The following is a 16,639-nucleotide window of genomic DNA, read 5'->3' on the forward strand; positions in this document are numbered from 1 at the left end:
TCCAAACTCAAGATATAACGCATCCTCACTCTATGTGAAATCGACAACAAACATTTTCTGCTTCTCAGAGATACGGTGGGAAATCAACAGATGGAGGTCCGTGGAATATTCCCCAAGCCACTTTGTCTGGTCAGATCGAAAAAGATGAATAGTATGTGGGCATCGCTTTGTCATCAGCGGTACACCTGTGATAGTCTTGGTTTCAAGACGTTCGCACCGAAATGGATCAATTCCAATGACAGAGGGCGCCACTTGGTCCAATGACAGTCATCAACCGCGATGAATCCAAGAAGAAAAGCACGCTCTCTGTCGGGTTTAGCATGAGATAGCAACGTCTTGAACCAAGACTACACCTGTTGCAGGTATACCCTGATAATCAATTCGATGGGAGAGGTTACAGGTGGACGTTTCAGGATTATAGCATGGTGTATTGTCATGCCTTAATAATGTTTGGGTGGATAAGAAGACGATATGACTGGTTTGTATTTACGCCTGGGGTAAACATTTTCATGGGCAGGTCTCCAATGCTTCGTTTTTGAAAGGGCAAGGGCACCAAGGCATTTTCTCCTTGGTTGAGGGATGAGGAAATTGTAAACTTCTACTGGAGCATTTCAAGGGTACCAAGGGGCAGGGAGGCAATCGCCTTTGTTGTCTCCATGGAGGGCAATGAAAATATAGTCATATGCATGGTTACACATTATGTTCCGACACCTTTATGTTCGGAAACATCTATGTTCCGACATCCCGATGTTCCGATATCCCGATGTTCTGAAACCCATGGTGTGTTTTCCTAAACCGAGATTGTTTAAATATTTTTTTATATGGTTGTCGGAACATAAGGGGGTGTAGGAATGAAGAACAGTCACCATTTTCATGTAGGTCTTTCTGTTTTGATCTTCGAAACCCTTTTGAAAGAGGAAATATTCATGAACAAAAATAATACATTTCATGACAAGATGTGCTGTACCAGGTGATATTCTGGTGATGTTTAATTAATACAAAAATAATTGTTTCGTTTTACAGCAGGTAACGTGTTCCAGGGCCTAATGTCATTAAGCATGTAGGCCGAAAAAATTGCTCAGACAACAAAAGATTGCTTAGCAAATATCAGCAGAATCATCCAGAGAATCGACATCCCGTTTTTTGCATTTTGGAAGGGAATAACTCCACTTTAGAAGCGACGAAGAAAATTTAACTCAACAAAATCTTTTAGCAAATTTATAAAGAATCTAAATCAGATAAATAATTGATAGTTAGTTTTGAAATTAAACAAAGAAAAATTGACTGGATTTTTACTTGAACCAACGACATCTGGATTAAAGGCAGTGGACACTATTGGTAATTACTCAAAATAATTATTAGCATAAAACCTTTCTATAAAACATCGTGAGAAACGGCTCCCTCTGAAGTGCCATAGTTTTCGAGAAAGAAGTAATTTTCCACAAATTTGATTTCGAGACCTCAGATTAAGAACTTGAGGTCTCGGAATCAACCATCTAAACGCACACAACTTCGTTTGATAAGGGTTTTTTTCTTTCATTATTATCTCGCAAGTTCGATGACCGATTGAGCTCAAATTTTCACAGGTTTGTTATTTTATGCATATGTTGAGATACACCAACTGTAAAGGCTAGTCTTTGACAATTACCAATAGTGTCCACTGCCTTTAATGTACCAGCGCTCTACCACCTTGGCTCTCTAGCCCTAGTGTTGGCGGACTCTATATTAGTCAGTATCTTAAAAGTATAGTTTAAACAATAGTTAAACAAACTGTAACTATTTTACAACATTACACAAACACATCAGTGATCACTGATTTAAATTCGGTAGAAACTACCAAATTAATTACAAATTACTTGAGGAGTTGCAGGTGACCATTCCCAATCCCTTTCGGTTTATTGCATAATTTAAAATGACCTTTCGGTGTAAAAAAAAAAAAGAAAAAAAAAAAAAGGTTTTAAGAAATTCGCAACAAGGCTAAAAGTCGCTCTAGGTAAGGGGCTACATGAAGAAAATGATGAAGCATGAAAATAACTGAGGAGAGCTGGAGGCAGGAATTGATATTCCTCTTAGTACAATCTAGATTGTAGGATGGAGGGAAACATGCACCAGGCAAGGAGTTCCAAAGAGATGCAGTACAGGGAATAAAGCTGTTGGAATGACTCTTTGTTCTACATCTCAACAAATCAAGAGTGTATGGTTTAGCATTTTAGTAGGAATATGACCTTTCAGTTGAGGTCATTTTTATGACCCCTTTCTGTAATCTCAAAGGCCATTTTATTTAAAAGCGAAAAGTAGTTAATGGCCTGACAAGTCAACCTGGGCCCAATTTCATATCGCTACTTAGCGTTCGATTTTGTGCTTACTGTGCAATTTCTATTTCATAGCGCTGCTAATCATAAGCACAGAAAAGGCATGCTAACCTTCCGGTGCTTACTGCACAAAAATAAATGACGTCACAATGCAACTCCATGGTAAACGTTCAATACGGCCGCCCAATTTTTCTGCTACCCTGTGAAATGAGCTAAGGCTTAAGCATTTTTTTCTGCTACAGTTAGCACGCAAAGTTGCTTACCATTAAGCAGCGCTATGAAATTGGGCCCTGGCCCTAGCAGAGTCTTTCCCAAAGGCTTAATTGAGGTAAAGTTTTCCTCATACAAAATATGAAATACAAAGTGCATCAAAACGAAACATTCAGATATTTTAATAAATAAATATACATTACGTTTTATCTGATGTTTTGTTTTTTACTTGTTTTTATGAAATTTGAATGTACATAAAAAAATTACAAAAAGTTATGGAATTTATGTAATAATATTATATACATATATGAGCTTTGTACAAATATGCAAAATGGCAGACACAGATGTCTTGATATCTGAAGGCATATTGCATCCAACGTTAGATTAGCAAAAAGCATCAATTTATTAGGTGTTATACAGATTTGGTAGAGCTGACAAAATAGTCATATATACATTGTTCATGTCTCGTATGGTTAACCCTATACATGACATAACAAACCTGTGAAAATTCAAGTTTAATCCGTTGTGCGAGTCAGGAGAAAACAGTGAAAACCATGCACAATTTTCGGCAGGTAAACACATTGTCCTAATTTTGGTTGTAACCGAAATCAGCTGTTGTGAAATCAGAAAAAGTGGTTACAATCTAGTATGAACTTCATAATCATTAGGGTTTCAGACTAAAACTAAAGGCACTGGACACTGCCGGTAATTGGTACTTATAAATAATTGTTAACATGCAAACTTACTCCAGGTAACGAGCAATGAAGAGCTGTTGATAGTTTAAAGACACTGGACACTATTGGTAATTGTCAAAGAACAGTCTTCTCACTTGGTGCAGGGTTCGACCTTAACGCAGGTCCGTTGGCCAAATGCCAGTAGAAATCGCGGCGGACCAGCTGAAACACCTGGCCAACTGGTCCGGCTGACCAGTCAAAAATATCGGCAGCGGTACTACAGAACTATGACAATTTTAAAACTATTTTCAGGCTCGAATAAAATGTAAAAACATTCACTCAAGGTTTGGATAAAATATAATAAAAATTACTCGAAGTGCCGCTGAACGCTGGCAAACTTCCGACGATCACGCATACACAGCGCAAAATCCCATCATGCAACGCAAAGGCTTATAGTCTTCGTATTAGTTCACGTGTGGCAGAAAGTGTAAGAAATACTGAACGCTAGAGGGCGTTTCAGAATATTCGATAGCGTGGGAATAGACGCCCTCTATTGGTGAAAGTACGCAATAGCTTACAAAACTAGCTTCAATCGCCTTGACAGAAGACCACAAAGCAAAACACATTCTGTCAGCAGCATGGTCGGTCAACGGAGCAGATTTCCGTGTGGGAATAAGAGTCTAGCGTGTTTACGAAAAACGAGCGAGACGGTGAGGCTTCATTCAACAAAAATTACCAAGTTAGGATACTCTAGATGAGCAAAAAGGAGTATTTAATTGTGTTTAGTAAAGTTCTTCCGTCCTGATTTTGGGTAATTTTGTTGTTATTTGGGTTTTTTTTTTTTTTTTTGCGGGCGATTGGTGGGCGATCTAGTTTATCCATGGTTTTATTGGTCACATATAATGCGCGGTTGTTTGGGGTTTTTTGCGGGTTGATTTCAAGAAAGACTTGGGTTCTAGAATGCAATCATGTGTTAAACAAAGGCGCAGTTGTTTTTGCTGCTTTTAAAAACGTTTTTTAAATGAAAATTTTGTTCACAAAACAGACGCCGGCACCGACCATTCCATACACATAATTGAAAAAAATACCGTCAAACTCGTATGCTTCTTCATGGACTTTTTTGATGTCTACTTTTTGTTGGGGGTTTTTCTGGACGAAAGTGGGAAGATTTTGGGAACTTCGGTACGATGTATTATGTTTATGAATACTTATTAAAGCCATTGGACCCTTTCGGTAAACAGTATTGTCCAAGTCCCACACTTCGTGTATCACAACTTATATATAAAATAACAATCCTGTGGAAATTTAGGCTCAATCGGACATCGGAGTCGGGAGAAAATAACGGGAAAACCCACTCCTGTTTTCGCGCGTTTCGCCGTGTCATGACATGTGTTTATAACAAATCCGTAATTCTCGTTAACGAGAATTTATATTGTTTTACCGTTTTCTCAAAAAGTAAAGCATTTTATGGACTAATATTTCAAGAGAAGTCTTTCACCATTACCTTCTGTAAACCCTGTAAATTGTTTGTAAATCCGTGAACTTTTTTTTTTTTCTGTACCGAAAGGGTCCAATGATAGGGTACAATAATAGGCAATGTTTATACATGATAAAATAACTTGAGCGATCGCACGTAACCCTCCCCCACAGTAGATTTGAAGGCAGTACATAAAAAGTTAATGATATTTTAACAGTCGGTTTTAAAGTGTTTTTTGGGGTGTTTTTATAGTAAAAACACTATTTTTTTTTCTTCATAAAAATGTTCTTCTTACTTGGGAATACTTTTATGATGAGTGCTTACAATAAACCGTGGACTAAAAAAAAAACTACCTAAATAAAGATCATTTTGCTCTGGCAAATAATTTGACCTGTTTTTAAATTAATTTTAATAACGCTATTGTTATTACATTTTTAAAGAAAAAATACTCTCAAATTAATTATCCTTTACGAACACAATAACTTGGTACACATAAATAAAGTATGGCTTCCAGTGCAGTTAAGTTGACGTTGCAAATCATATTGAATTTTGAAATAGCGACGATCGAAAATCGAGCAGTTGGTATACAACAGAATACTATTAGTTTAAAAAAAATAGCATAAAAAATTGACGGACCAGTCAAAAACCTGGCGGACCAGTGAAAAATCAAGCCAACTGGTCCTGCTGGCCAGTTGAAAAAAAAGTTAAGGGCAACCCCTGTTGGTGTATCTCAACATATGCATAAAATAACAAACCTCTGAAAATTTGAACTCAATTGGTCACACGAATTTGTTTGTGTTTAGATGGTTGATTTCGAGACCTCAAATTCAAAATCTGAGGTCTCAAAATCAAACTTGTGGAAAATTACTTCTTTCTCAAAAACTTTGTCACTTCAGAGGGAGCCGTTTCTTACATTGTTTTATACCATCAACCTCTCCCCATTACTCGTCACCAAATAAGGTTTTATGCTAATAATTATTTTGAATAATTACCAATAATGTCCACTGCCTTTAACATATTGTGAGAAACAACTCCCTCTGAAGTAGCATAGTTTTTGAGAAAGAGGTAATTTCTCACTCAAATAATAATTGACTTCAGGCCAAAAGCCTTTAATTAGGCATCTGAAAGCACAGATCTGTGCAACAGAGGTGTTTTTCCTTTCAATATTCTCTTGCAAACTTGATGACTAATGAAGCCCAAATTTTCACAGGTTTGTTATTTTATGCATATATTGAGATACACCAAGTGAGAATACTGGTCTTTGACAACTACCAAAGGTGTCCTTTAACAAATTTCATTATCCTTACAGTTCTGTGTAATACCTTTAAATCCATTAATATTTCTATACAATATTTCTCATAATATTTATACTTTACATATGACGGGCAAACTGCCTACTCGTCTCTGATTGGCATGCAACCTTCAATGAGCCTCTAACCATTTCTCAAGTTGATTGTTGACAGATCTTAGACTATAAGCTGATCTCGACGAACCTTTCACATCGGTCAATAGAGGGCCGATATTCGGAGAGCTAAACTCCTGTTAAAAGACACCAAGAAATACAAGTGGTTTATATTCACATGAAATTTGAGAGTTATGATAAAGCCTTATGGAAACGTTGAAATGTTTTATGTCTGACAGCAAACATCCTCCACATTCATAGCCTTTGTCTGGCATGAAATGTTTTATGTCTGACAGCAAACATCCTCCACATTCATAGCCTTTGTCTGACATGAAATGTTTTATGTCTGACAGCAAACATCCTGCACATTCCTAGCCTTTGTCTGACATGAAATGTTTTATGTCTGACAGCAAACATCCTCCACATTCATAGCCTTTGTCTGACATGAAATGTTTTATGTCTGACAGCAAACATCCTCCACATTCATAGCCTTTTGTCAAGGCCTTCGTGCCTTGGACAGCTTCGTAGAGCCACGATCCCAAGCGACTCGGACTGGGAGGGGAGATCACACGCCTGAGTCAAGTGGCAAAGTATGAAATGTACATGATTCATAACTTGTATGCAAAGTACTGAATGATTAACCAATAAAAACACAATAGTTTCATCCATTTGTTAAAGGCAGTGGACACTATTGGTAATTGTCAAAGACTAGCCCTCACAGTTGGTGTATCTCAACATATGCATAATATAACAAACCTGTGAAAATTTGAGCTCAATCGGTACTCGAACTTGCGAGATAATAATGAAAGAAAAAACACCCTAGTCACACGCAGTTGTGTGCGTTTGGATGGTTGATTTTGAGACCTCAAGTTCTAAATCTGAGGTCTTGAAATCAAATTCGTGGAAAACTACTTCTTTCTCGAAAACTATGGCACTTCAGAGGGAGCCGTTCCTCACAATGTTTTATACCATCAACCTCTTCCCATTACTCGTCACCAAGAAAGGTTTTATGCTAATAATTATTTTGAGTAATTACCAATCGTGTCCACTGCCTTTAAGAAAGGGTTGAGTTAACGGAGTTCATGGTGAGTTTAGAAAGTAGGCTTATAAATAATATAAGAGAATGAAGGATCAACTACTTGGACATAACCTGGAAAAGGGTAGAGAGAATGCAACAGACATGAATACATCATACCCAAAAAAAGAATTAAAAACGAATCCAAGATGGATGATTGTCGTTCTCCCAGAGGCAGTGTGCACAATTTGTTAATGTACGTGACCATTTGACCCCGTTCGCTTCCGATTGGTTTGGTTTTTTGCTACCAAAGGGTAGCAAAATCAAAATTTATAAAGAAAAACATAAGAAATCGCAGTCAAGTTGTAAAAGGACACTTGCGCGGGTGGTCCCCTCCCAATTGCTTGAGATCGCATATCTCAGGACAGATTTAAGACTTGCAACCAGTATCTGTTAAGCAAGATTTTTCTGTACTTAGCAGATGCCTAGATTGATATTGGCTTACCGGTTTAGCATCTCCCGTCTCGTCTCCTCTTACAGTGTTATCCAAGTCTTGATGAAGCTGCTGAAGATCAGTCAGGAATGTACTGATTTCATGAAGCTCTACTGCCTCATCTTTCTTGTGTGATGAGTTGTTTTTCAGCTCCCTGATGCGACTGTTCAATCTGTGGGGACAAAGAGAGAAGACAATCAGTGGAGACAACCAGAGGTAAAACGCCGTCTTTACAGGCAACTTGGGTTTTTAGCTCCCTCCCTGATGTGACTGTTTCAAAAATCAGTGGAGACAACCAAAGATAGTTCCCATTGACACTTCCTGATAAATGCTATTTTTATGGGCAACTTTGGTTTGGGCTCTGAGCTGCATCAAGCGTTCTAAACTCCCTCATGCATCTGAGGACAACCTGATAAACACAATCTTTATGCCCAACTTGGGTTTCGGCTTTGAGCTGCATCATCACATTCCACAAATATAAGAATTTTGTTCATATAATATTACATATATACATACACTGTACAAGTTTTTGTTTGGGGTAGTAACTGTTAATAAAGAAACCTGTTTTGAAGCAATACCTAGCGTTTTCCTGTTGCAACAACAGTAATCTCTTTGTCTGTTTACGGGTCGTAGCGGTCATCCTGGTGAGGGCGCTCTTCAAGACCTTATACTCCTGGCTTAAATCAATCTAATTCAGAAAAAAAACCTGATTAATAGTTATTGAGGTTGTCATATTTGGCTTCAAATTTGGGGCAAATATTTTTTGAGGAGCAAATGGTTTGGGAAGTCAGCATCTTCAAAGGGGAGCAAGGTATACGTTTGGCAATCACTTTTAAAATTAATGGCAATTAACAACCTTTGGTTAGAAGCCTACAACAGCTTTTGATAGTATAAAGCATAACTTTGGTAAGTACTCCAAAAACTAATAAATGTATTAAGTCAAGAGCACTGGAGAGTTTTTGATATTATACAACTCTTTTGAGAAATTCCCCCTTGAAGTAATGTAGGTTTTAAGAAAAGAGGTAATTTTCAACCCAAAAGGAATATAACCCTTGTCAGGCACATGAAAGCACACAATTCAATGCAACAAGGGTGTATTTTTCTTTCATTTTTTGTCTCTTGACACTTCGATAACCAATTGAGTCCAAATTTTCACAGATTGGTTATTTTAAGCATGTACGGGCACACCAAGTGTGAGAATACTGAACTTGAAAAAGAATACTTTGCTGATAAAAAATTCAATAAATATATCCGCAGAACTGTAAAACCACCCACCTTGTCCACTAGTTCCTTCTTCATGATGTAAAAGAACTTTGTCAGTGCTCGTCTCTGTGAAGAAGATTCTAATTTCTTTCTGTAAAATAAATAAGAAGAATTCATCATATTTGTGGCCAAGAAGTCCAGCTCACCGGTCCCAAGCTCCGGTGCTGTCAGCAGCAGAGTTTGGGTTCAAATCCTGGTCATGACACTTGTGCCCTTGAGCAAGGCACTTAGAAAAAGTTGGGAAGATAGAGCATTCCGCTCTACCAGCCAGCCTCCTAGTGGATGATACACTTGCCTACATATACTGTATATCGACTGTCAAGGGGTAACCCTGTTTCAGCCCCAGGTCAAGGTGGTTACGTGCTCCTGGTGGCAGATGATTTTGGTCAGTTACATGTAAGTGTAGCCCTCACCTTGAAGCAGCCGGCCGCCCATTTTTGTTTTTAAAGTTATACAAAAATATCCAGTTTGTTTGCACATATGGCCTTTATTCAACTAAAGCTGGTAACCAACTTGACAAAAAGCAGTTACTTACTTATAATCAGCGGTAACCTGCTCCAGTGTATTCAGCACTATGTCTAAATCGGTTACATCCGTTGCTAAGCGGCGGCGGCCATTACCAGACCACAGGCGAACTTTAGCTGACAAAGAAAAAAAAGAACATGTTTTATCCAACAACTGCAAAACACCATCTTTGATTTACTTTAAAAAATACTAACAAATCCTTGATACATTTCTGATACTGGTATTAAACCAAAAAAAATATCAAACTGGAATAGTCTTTTTTTTTGGTGAAAAAAGATGACTGATCAAATGCTTCAGGAATGAAGCCTTTTAATTTGAGTGAGAAATTACCTCTTTCTCAAAAACTATGTTACTTCAGAGGGAGCCGTTTCCCACAATATATGAACCTATCAACTGCTCTCCATTGTTCGTTACCAAGTAAGTTTTTATGCCTTAAATAGTAATTACCAGTAGTGTCCAGTGCCTTTAAAGTGTTTGAGTTTTTACTGATGGGAAAACTAAGCCAAACTCTCAGTATTAAAGGTGCACTGTAAGTTTCCAGACTTTTTACCTTTCTTAGCTCCTGGAGCAGTGGCAGTCTGCTGTTTGTCGCCCTCTGGTGGTGGGGATAGCTTTCTTCTTCTGGATACACCTTGTCTTGACACAGGTCCACTCTTTGGAGTTTTTGTGATAATGCTCTGTAAGAACAAGTTCAGATCATAATATTGAAGAGGGAAGTTTTTCTTGTATGTTGATTAGACGTAGACTTGATTAAATTGATACCTTAAAGTCAGTGGACACTATTGGTAATTGTCAAAGACCAGTTTTCTCACTTGGTGTATCTCAACATAATGCATAAAATAACAAACCTGTGAAAATTTGAGCTCAATCGGTCGTCGAAGTTGCAAGATAATAATGAAAGAAAAAACACCCTTGTCACACAAAGTTGTGTGCTTTCAGATGCTTGATTTCAAGACCTCAAAATCTAGTTGTGAGGTCTTGAAATCCAGTTCGTGGAAAGTTACTTCTTTCTCAAAAACTATGTTACTTCAGGGGGAGCTGTTTTTTTGAGTAATTACCAATAGTGACCACTGCCTTTAAAGAATACTAGCTTTTCTGAATATTTTTTTCACAAGGAAAAATACTTTTTATCGATGTGAAGTGGTTAACGAAACCTACAATAGTCCACCATTAAGGAAACCTAAAATTGTCAAGGAAATCCACCATTAATTATTTCGAACAATCTTCCTACTGTCAATCATTAGGGAACCTGTTACTTTATCTATATTTTGTAAAGCTCTAAAGACTCACCTTTTTCCGTGTTAATTGCTTTTATGTGTACTATGATCTTGATGGAATAGCGCCTCATAAATTGCAATTGTAATGAGATGAAGGAAACGTACAATTGTCAAGGAAAACTAACATTGTTAAGGAAACCTAAAACTGACAAGGAAACCAACTAAAAAGAATCCTACGATTGCAAGGAAACCTACCAATGTTAAGGAAACAAAAAAACATTGTTAAGGGAACCTACAATATTGTCAAGGAAAACTACCATTGTTAGAAAACCTAAAAGTGTCAAGGAAATCCACCATTAAAGAAACCTACAAACGTCAAGGAAACCCACCATTTTCAAGGAATCTACATGGACCACTGACAAGGACGTAAAAGAAACTCACCATTGACTTTTCACCTGGTGTTAGAAATCGACTCTGATCATTTCTCCATTGCATGAGGGGTGTTCCAGTTGACCTTCGACCCTTCACAGTGACATCTGGGCTGGCAATTCCCATCTGTGATTGGCTAGAATCGGCAGTCTGATCGGCCGCTACGGTCGCTCTTTCACTGACCACTGGACTCGAAGTGACCGACGGAGTGGCACTTTCATCACGGTCCGCACTATCATCGTGACCTTCGACCGATGCTGATGGGACCCCCTGTGAAGAGCCCTCGTGTGACATGCTGGGATCATCATCGGATGCGGGTGTCGAAGTTGCTGGGGGAATGACTGATGTTTCAGGGCTGGTGACAGGAGCGGCGCTCGAATCAGATGGAGTGTGCCCCAGGATGGAGGTTGCAAGACCCCCATCTGAGACCACCCCACGACGAGACGAACGATGTAGGTTGGATGAAGCATGCGAGGACGCTACATAAAAAAATCAAGAGGGGGCAATGATAAATAAGGAAATTGTTTTAAAAGCAATCATCAAGGCCAGTTATTTGCTGGTGCCATGGGATAACACTCAATTTGTGACCGATTTAGAGGGAAAGTTTACCTGTTTTTTTTTTTTACCGTTTTTTTTTTAATCCTCTATATTGATACACTTTAAAACTAACTTGTGAAAATTTCACTTCAACTTGATCTTGTTAAAGCCATTGGACCCTTTCGGTAAACAGTCTTGTCCAAGGCCCACACTGTGTGTACCACAACTTCTGTATCAAATAACAAACCTGTGAAAATTTAGGCTCAATCGGTCATCGGAGTTGGGAGAAAACAATGGAAAACCCCACCCTTGTTTCCGCGCGTTTCGCCGTGTCATGACATGTGTTTAAAATAAATCCGTAATTCTTTATTGTTTTGCTGTTTTCTCAAAAAGTAAAGCATTTCATGGAATAATATTTCAAGAGAAGTCTTTCACCATTGCCTTCTGTAAACCCTGTAAGTTATTTGTAAATCTGTGAACTTTTATTTTTTTTTCTGAACCGAAATGGTCCAATGGCTTTAAGAGATAACGCCGAAAGTGGTTTAGTTTATATTAGTGCATAATGAAGAATAATTCTTATTCAATTACAAATTGTGGCATGTTGTGGCTGCTCTGATAAGAGCACCTATTATTTTAATTATTAAATTAATGCTTTCCTTGCCGAGCAAAAACTGCTGAATTCTTTAATTTCTTGATCTCTTACTTTTCTTTTGAGAACTTGGGCGTGATCTTAAAGATGGACTGGCAATGATGATGGGACCTGGGCTCACTCTAGGTCTACCGGATGATGATAGAGAAGAAGCCTGACTAAGGACTTGAGGAGACGGTGAGATGGTGACTGAGCTACGGGAGGAGGAAGCTGCATCGTCGTCATCCTGTAATTGATAAAGAAATAAAATAATAAACCACAAGGGAAACTGACTGGGTAAGTTTTAAATGATTTAGGGTTGACAACAAATAAAAAATTACTAGATAAAGATATGGAGACAATTGGCAAGTTAAAGGCACTGGACACCTTTGTTTTTTTGTCAAAGACCAGTATTCTCACTTGATGTATCCCAACATATGTATGAACAAAAAACAGGCTGTGAAAATTTGGGCTCAATTGGTCATCGAAGTTGCAAGAAAATAATGAAAAAGAAAAACAAACCTTGCTGCACAAATTTCAGTGTTTTCAGATGCCTAAAAGGCTTCAGGCCTGACGTTGTTAAATATTTGAGTGAGTAATTAACACTTTCTAAAAAACTATGTTACTTCAGAGGGAGCCATTTCTCACAATGTTTTATCCCATCAACAGCTCCCCATTGCTTGCTACCAAGTAAGTTTTTATGATAACAATGATTTTGAGTAGTAATTACCAATAGTGTTACGCTGATAACATATTTGCAGACAGCGTTAATGTTTTGAGTGATGAACCATATTAAAAATTTCAGTGGAAATTTGGGCTGAATCTTGTGAAAATTTTGAAAAACCATGCACAATCTTCAGCAGGTAAACATCATTGTCATCAATATTTTGATTGTAACAACTAAAATCAGCTGAACTTTATGCAATTTTCAAGCTGTTCAGATACAGTTTTCTTGTGTGATGGTCATCTAAAATCCAATAAGGACTGACTCGCAGTTTTAAAATTTGTGTGTGTGTGTCGCCTTCGAGAAAGATTTTTTTAAAGAGTTAAAACTTGAGGAAATCACAATGTATTTTGACAAAGATTTAAGACTCCTCAATTAAAACTATTTTTTGTTGAGGAAGGGTCCTCCTTGTAAAAAAAATCCTCTTATACCTTTTGTTCAAAAACCCGAGCTAACGGCGATTGTCTTGCCTCCCAGTCACGGACAAATGTAAACGCTCTCAGTGTGGTCTGCCTCTTCCTGAAACGCAAACAATTCAGTCAATCCTAACTCAATGAAAATAATGTGAGAGCCAGTCAACTTTTGAAGTGAAACCATAGAAAGAGGCGGAGACTGTGGCCAAAATAAATCATTTCTTGAAATGCAAAACAAAAGCACAATCCTAAAATTAATGCATAAACTAAATGTCTAAACTAAACAAGATAAATTACCTACGACGTACAAGTGTTGTAGATTATTTAACACTAAAAAAGTTTACAATAACATCCATCATTCAGAAAGTTTGTGGTTGGTTGTGCCCTTTTTGATTATTAATCAGAAATGGATTTATAAAAGGTTTAGACTAACTTTTGAGGAAAATGGGAAACTCAAATTAAGCGCAGCTGCAGGTGTAGAAATACAACTTACTTTAATAAAAGGCAATTTTATATGTTGCCAGCACCGACTTACTTATTTAGTAAATGTGGAAAGAAAGCAGAAACCAAACCGAACATGCACAGTTAGGCAGTGTCCCAGTGACTTTTTTTTGGTATTCTAAAAAACATTTTACACTTGTGAGTGTGCAAATGTTAGTAAATTAAAAGCAGTTAATTTAATCACTAAAATAAACAAAACCACTGTCGCCCTACTAGAGGGCCTAAAACACTTCACAAAGATCACTTTCAACAATCCAAACTCGTTGATTTTGTGTATAAATAACAACGAAAACAGGGTCCCAAAAAACAGTACAACTTTTTTTAAAACAAAAAATGACATTTCCAAACATTCACTTTCAGTCCACGCTAAACGAACACAAACTCTAACACTTTTTAGTGCTAAACACGACTGTTTTCGGTCAGTATGATATCATCTTACTTAGTGCTACATCAACTCACGCTAATCTTCTTCTTGTTGTTGCCCTCGATCTTTCTGGGATGATTGTGGTGACTTTTCCTTGTCGAGAAGCAACACTTTCTTGACTGCTTTGAGAAGCCATTTTGGACAATCGCGCGAATATCAAGTTGTCCTTAACTCGGCTATTGAGGGCGCTCTTTAGTTTCAAGGCGAAAGCGATGCGCGAGTGCCCCGAAAATAAAAATCATTGTTTTTGTTTTTAAATGTAAACAACTGCGCTCTCTCTGACCACGGAGGAGGGCTCAATGCCTCTGACCGAATAAAATTATTTAATAACTAACAATAACAAATTTGATGCAAGGAAACATTAAAACAAGCATTCACAAATAAATGTCCACCATTATATAGTTGTCGAATATCCTAATTAAACCGTTCATTAAATTGTAAAAAAAACCAAAAAAACATAGGCTAATTTAGGCCCATTTGAAAGAAATAAACAAGAATAGGCCTAGGTCCCCTAAATAGCCTTGCCAGTTTTAATTGTTTTGTTCCCAGTTGTTTTATTTGTACACCCCCCCCCCCAAAAAAAAACCCCAAAACAAAACATGACAGAAGGTCCCTTACACGCAAAACGACCACCCCAGGTATTTATTATTGCGAAATGTAAAAACCATAATCCACATTCGAAATTGAAAGAAGTTCCAACGCCAATCTTTCTATATCAATCGATGTTTGAGGCCTAGTACGTGATCTTTTACCAAATAATATCCCATTAGTTTCTACCTCTTGAAGAAGCTGTTGACACTGTCCTCCGCAAATCCTTCGAACCGTGACTGCCAAGCATCATGACAAAACACCTGGCAGGCATCTTGGGTCAACCTTGCCGCCTCCTTTAAAAGCTCCTAGGCGTTTGATTTCACTGTGGGATTAAAAGAAAAGGCCCAATTTTATAATTAATACTTAATGCGTCTTAAAACAACCCTGGAGGTTTATGGAGATGTCAGTGTGCAATGATGCGGATATAAGAAGTGACCATGGTAAACAGAGCCTCTTTGCCGATGGTGTGTTTCAGTTTCTTGATTGAAAGTAGGGAGGAGGAAGGAAAACATCCTCGATGGGTCGAGAGAGGAGGTTATAAGGAAAAAAAACTCCTCTGGGATACGGGATGGAAAACACTGGAAAAAGCACGCACGAAGCGGAGACTAACGCAATGACCTCATCGGGGTCAAATCATGGCCTTCTTTTCTTCCGCCTCTCATTTTTTTTAAAAGGACCGCAAATATTAAAAGCAGGGTACACTTTTTGCAACTATCAAAGACCACTACCTCACTTGGTGTGGCCCAATAATATGCACAATAACAACCTGAGAAAATTATTATTTAGAGCACAGTATTGGTCATCGAAGTTGCAAGAAAATAATGGGCGAAAACACCCTACAAACATTGTGTGGTTTTAGATGACCGAGAAAGGCTTCATGCATGCCTAAAAGTCTTTCAATTAAAACTTTGTGGTGAAAAAAACCTCTTGCTCCTTCAAAAGGGGGTCGCCTCTCAGCTCTACAGTTCTCTTGTACACAAAGTAAGGTTTTTTTATGGCCTGTGAAGTTTACCAAAAGTATATCTTGCCGTACACCTAAGAAAATGTGAGCAAAAATGAAGACCAAACCTATACCTAGTCGTGGCCGTCAGTTTTTATGGCCTGTGGAGTTTACCAAAAGTATATCTTGCCGTACACCTAAGAAAATGTGAGCAGACAGTTTTTATGGCCTGTGGAGTTTACCAAAAGTATATCTTGCCATACATCTAAGAAAATGTGAGCAAAAATGAAAGACCAAATATAGTCATGGCCGACAGTTTTTATGGCCTGTGGAGTTTACCAAAAGTATATCTTGCCGTACACAGAGGGATCAGGTAGACCTATCTATAGAAAATGAAGACGAAACATGGCCGACAGTTTTTATGGCCTGTGGAGTTTACCAAAACTACCTTGCCTTACACCGAGGTAGACCTATTCTAAGAAAATGTCAGCAATAAAGAAGACCAAATATGGCCGACAGCCAGTTTGCTAGGAGCTGGGAGAACATAGCGAAACTGCATGTTAAAAAAAAATTGGCGGCAACCATCGCACTACATGAAGAATGTTACTCTATTCATCATAAGTAGCCTATCCTTGTGTTCATTGCTCCGCCAGACTGACTTCCAATAGCAATTATCGTCCATCAACAAGAAACATAGAGCGGTTTTACGTGTAAATCTGGGCGCTAATGCCTCGAGGAAAGACTGGTCGACCTGATAAAATTAGCATCTCGGAAGAAGACAGCCTTCATATAAATTCCACTGACCTAATTTTGTTTGCCATCCTTGAATCTGGAGAAGGGGATCATTGATTTGAGAAGGAGGGA

The 16,639-nt window shown here is 38.0% G+C and overlaps 1 protein-coding gene across 1 annotated transcript; it reads right to left on the minus strand.

The window, feature by feature from the left end:
- Positions 1-959: 959 nt before the first annotated feature.
- Positions 960-14,383, minus strand: LOC139953191 (uncharacterized). Its single transcript, XM_071952643.1, has 10 exons — positions 14,280-14,383; positions 13,338-13,425; positions 12,258-12,429; positions 11,030-11,496; positions 9,922-10,048; positions 9,382-9,487; positions 8,859-8,937; positions 8,162-8,271; positions 7,596-7,755; positions 960-6,212 (listed from the first exon to the last, which is right to left on the minus strand). The coding sequence occupies exons 1-10, from the start codon at positions 14,378-14,380 to the stop codon at positions 6,096-6,098; spliced, it is 1,527 nt and encodes a 508-aa protein (XP_071808744.1). The 5' UTR covers positions 14,381-14,383; the 3' UTR covers positions 960-6,095.
- Between the last annotated feature and the right edge of the window lie 2,256 nt (positions 14,384-16,639).

Source organism: Asterias amurensis, chromosome 21, assembly GCF_032118995.1.
Source record: "Asterias amurensis chromosome 21, ASM3211899v1".
Classification (NCBI taxonomy): Eukaryota; Metazoa; Echinodermata; class Asteroidea; order Forcipulatida; family Asteriidae; genus Asterias; species Asterias amurensis.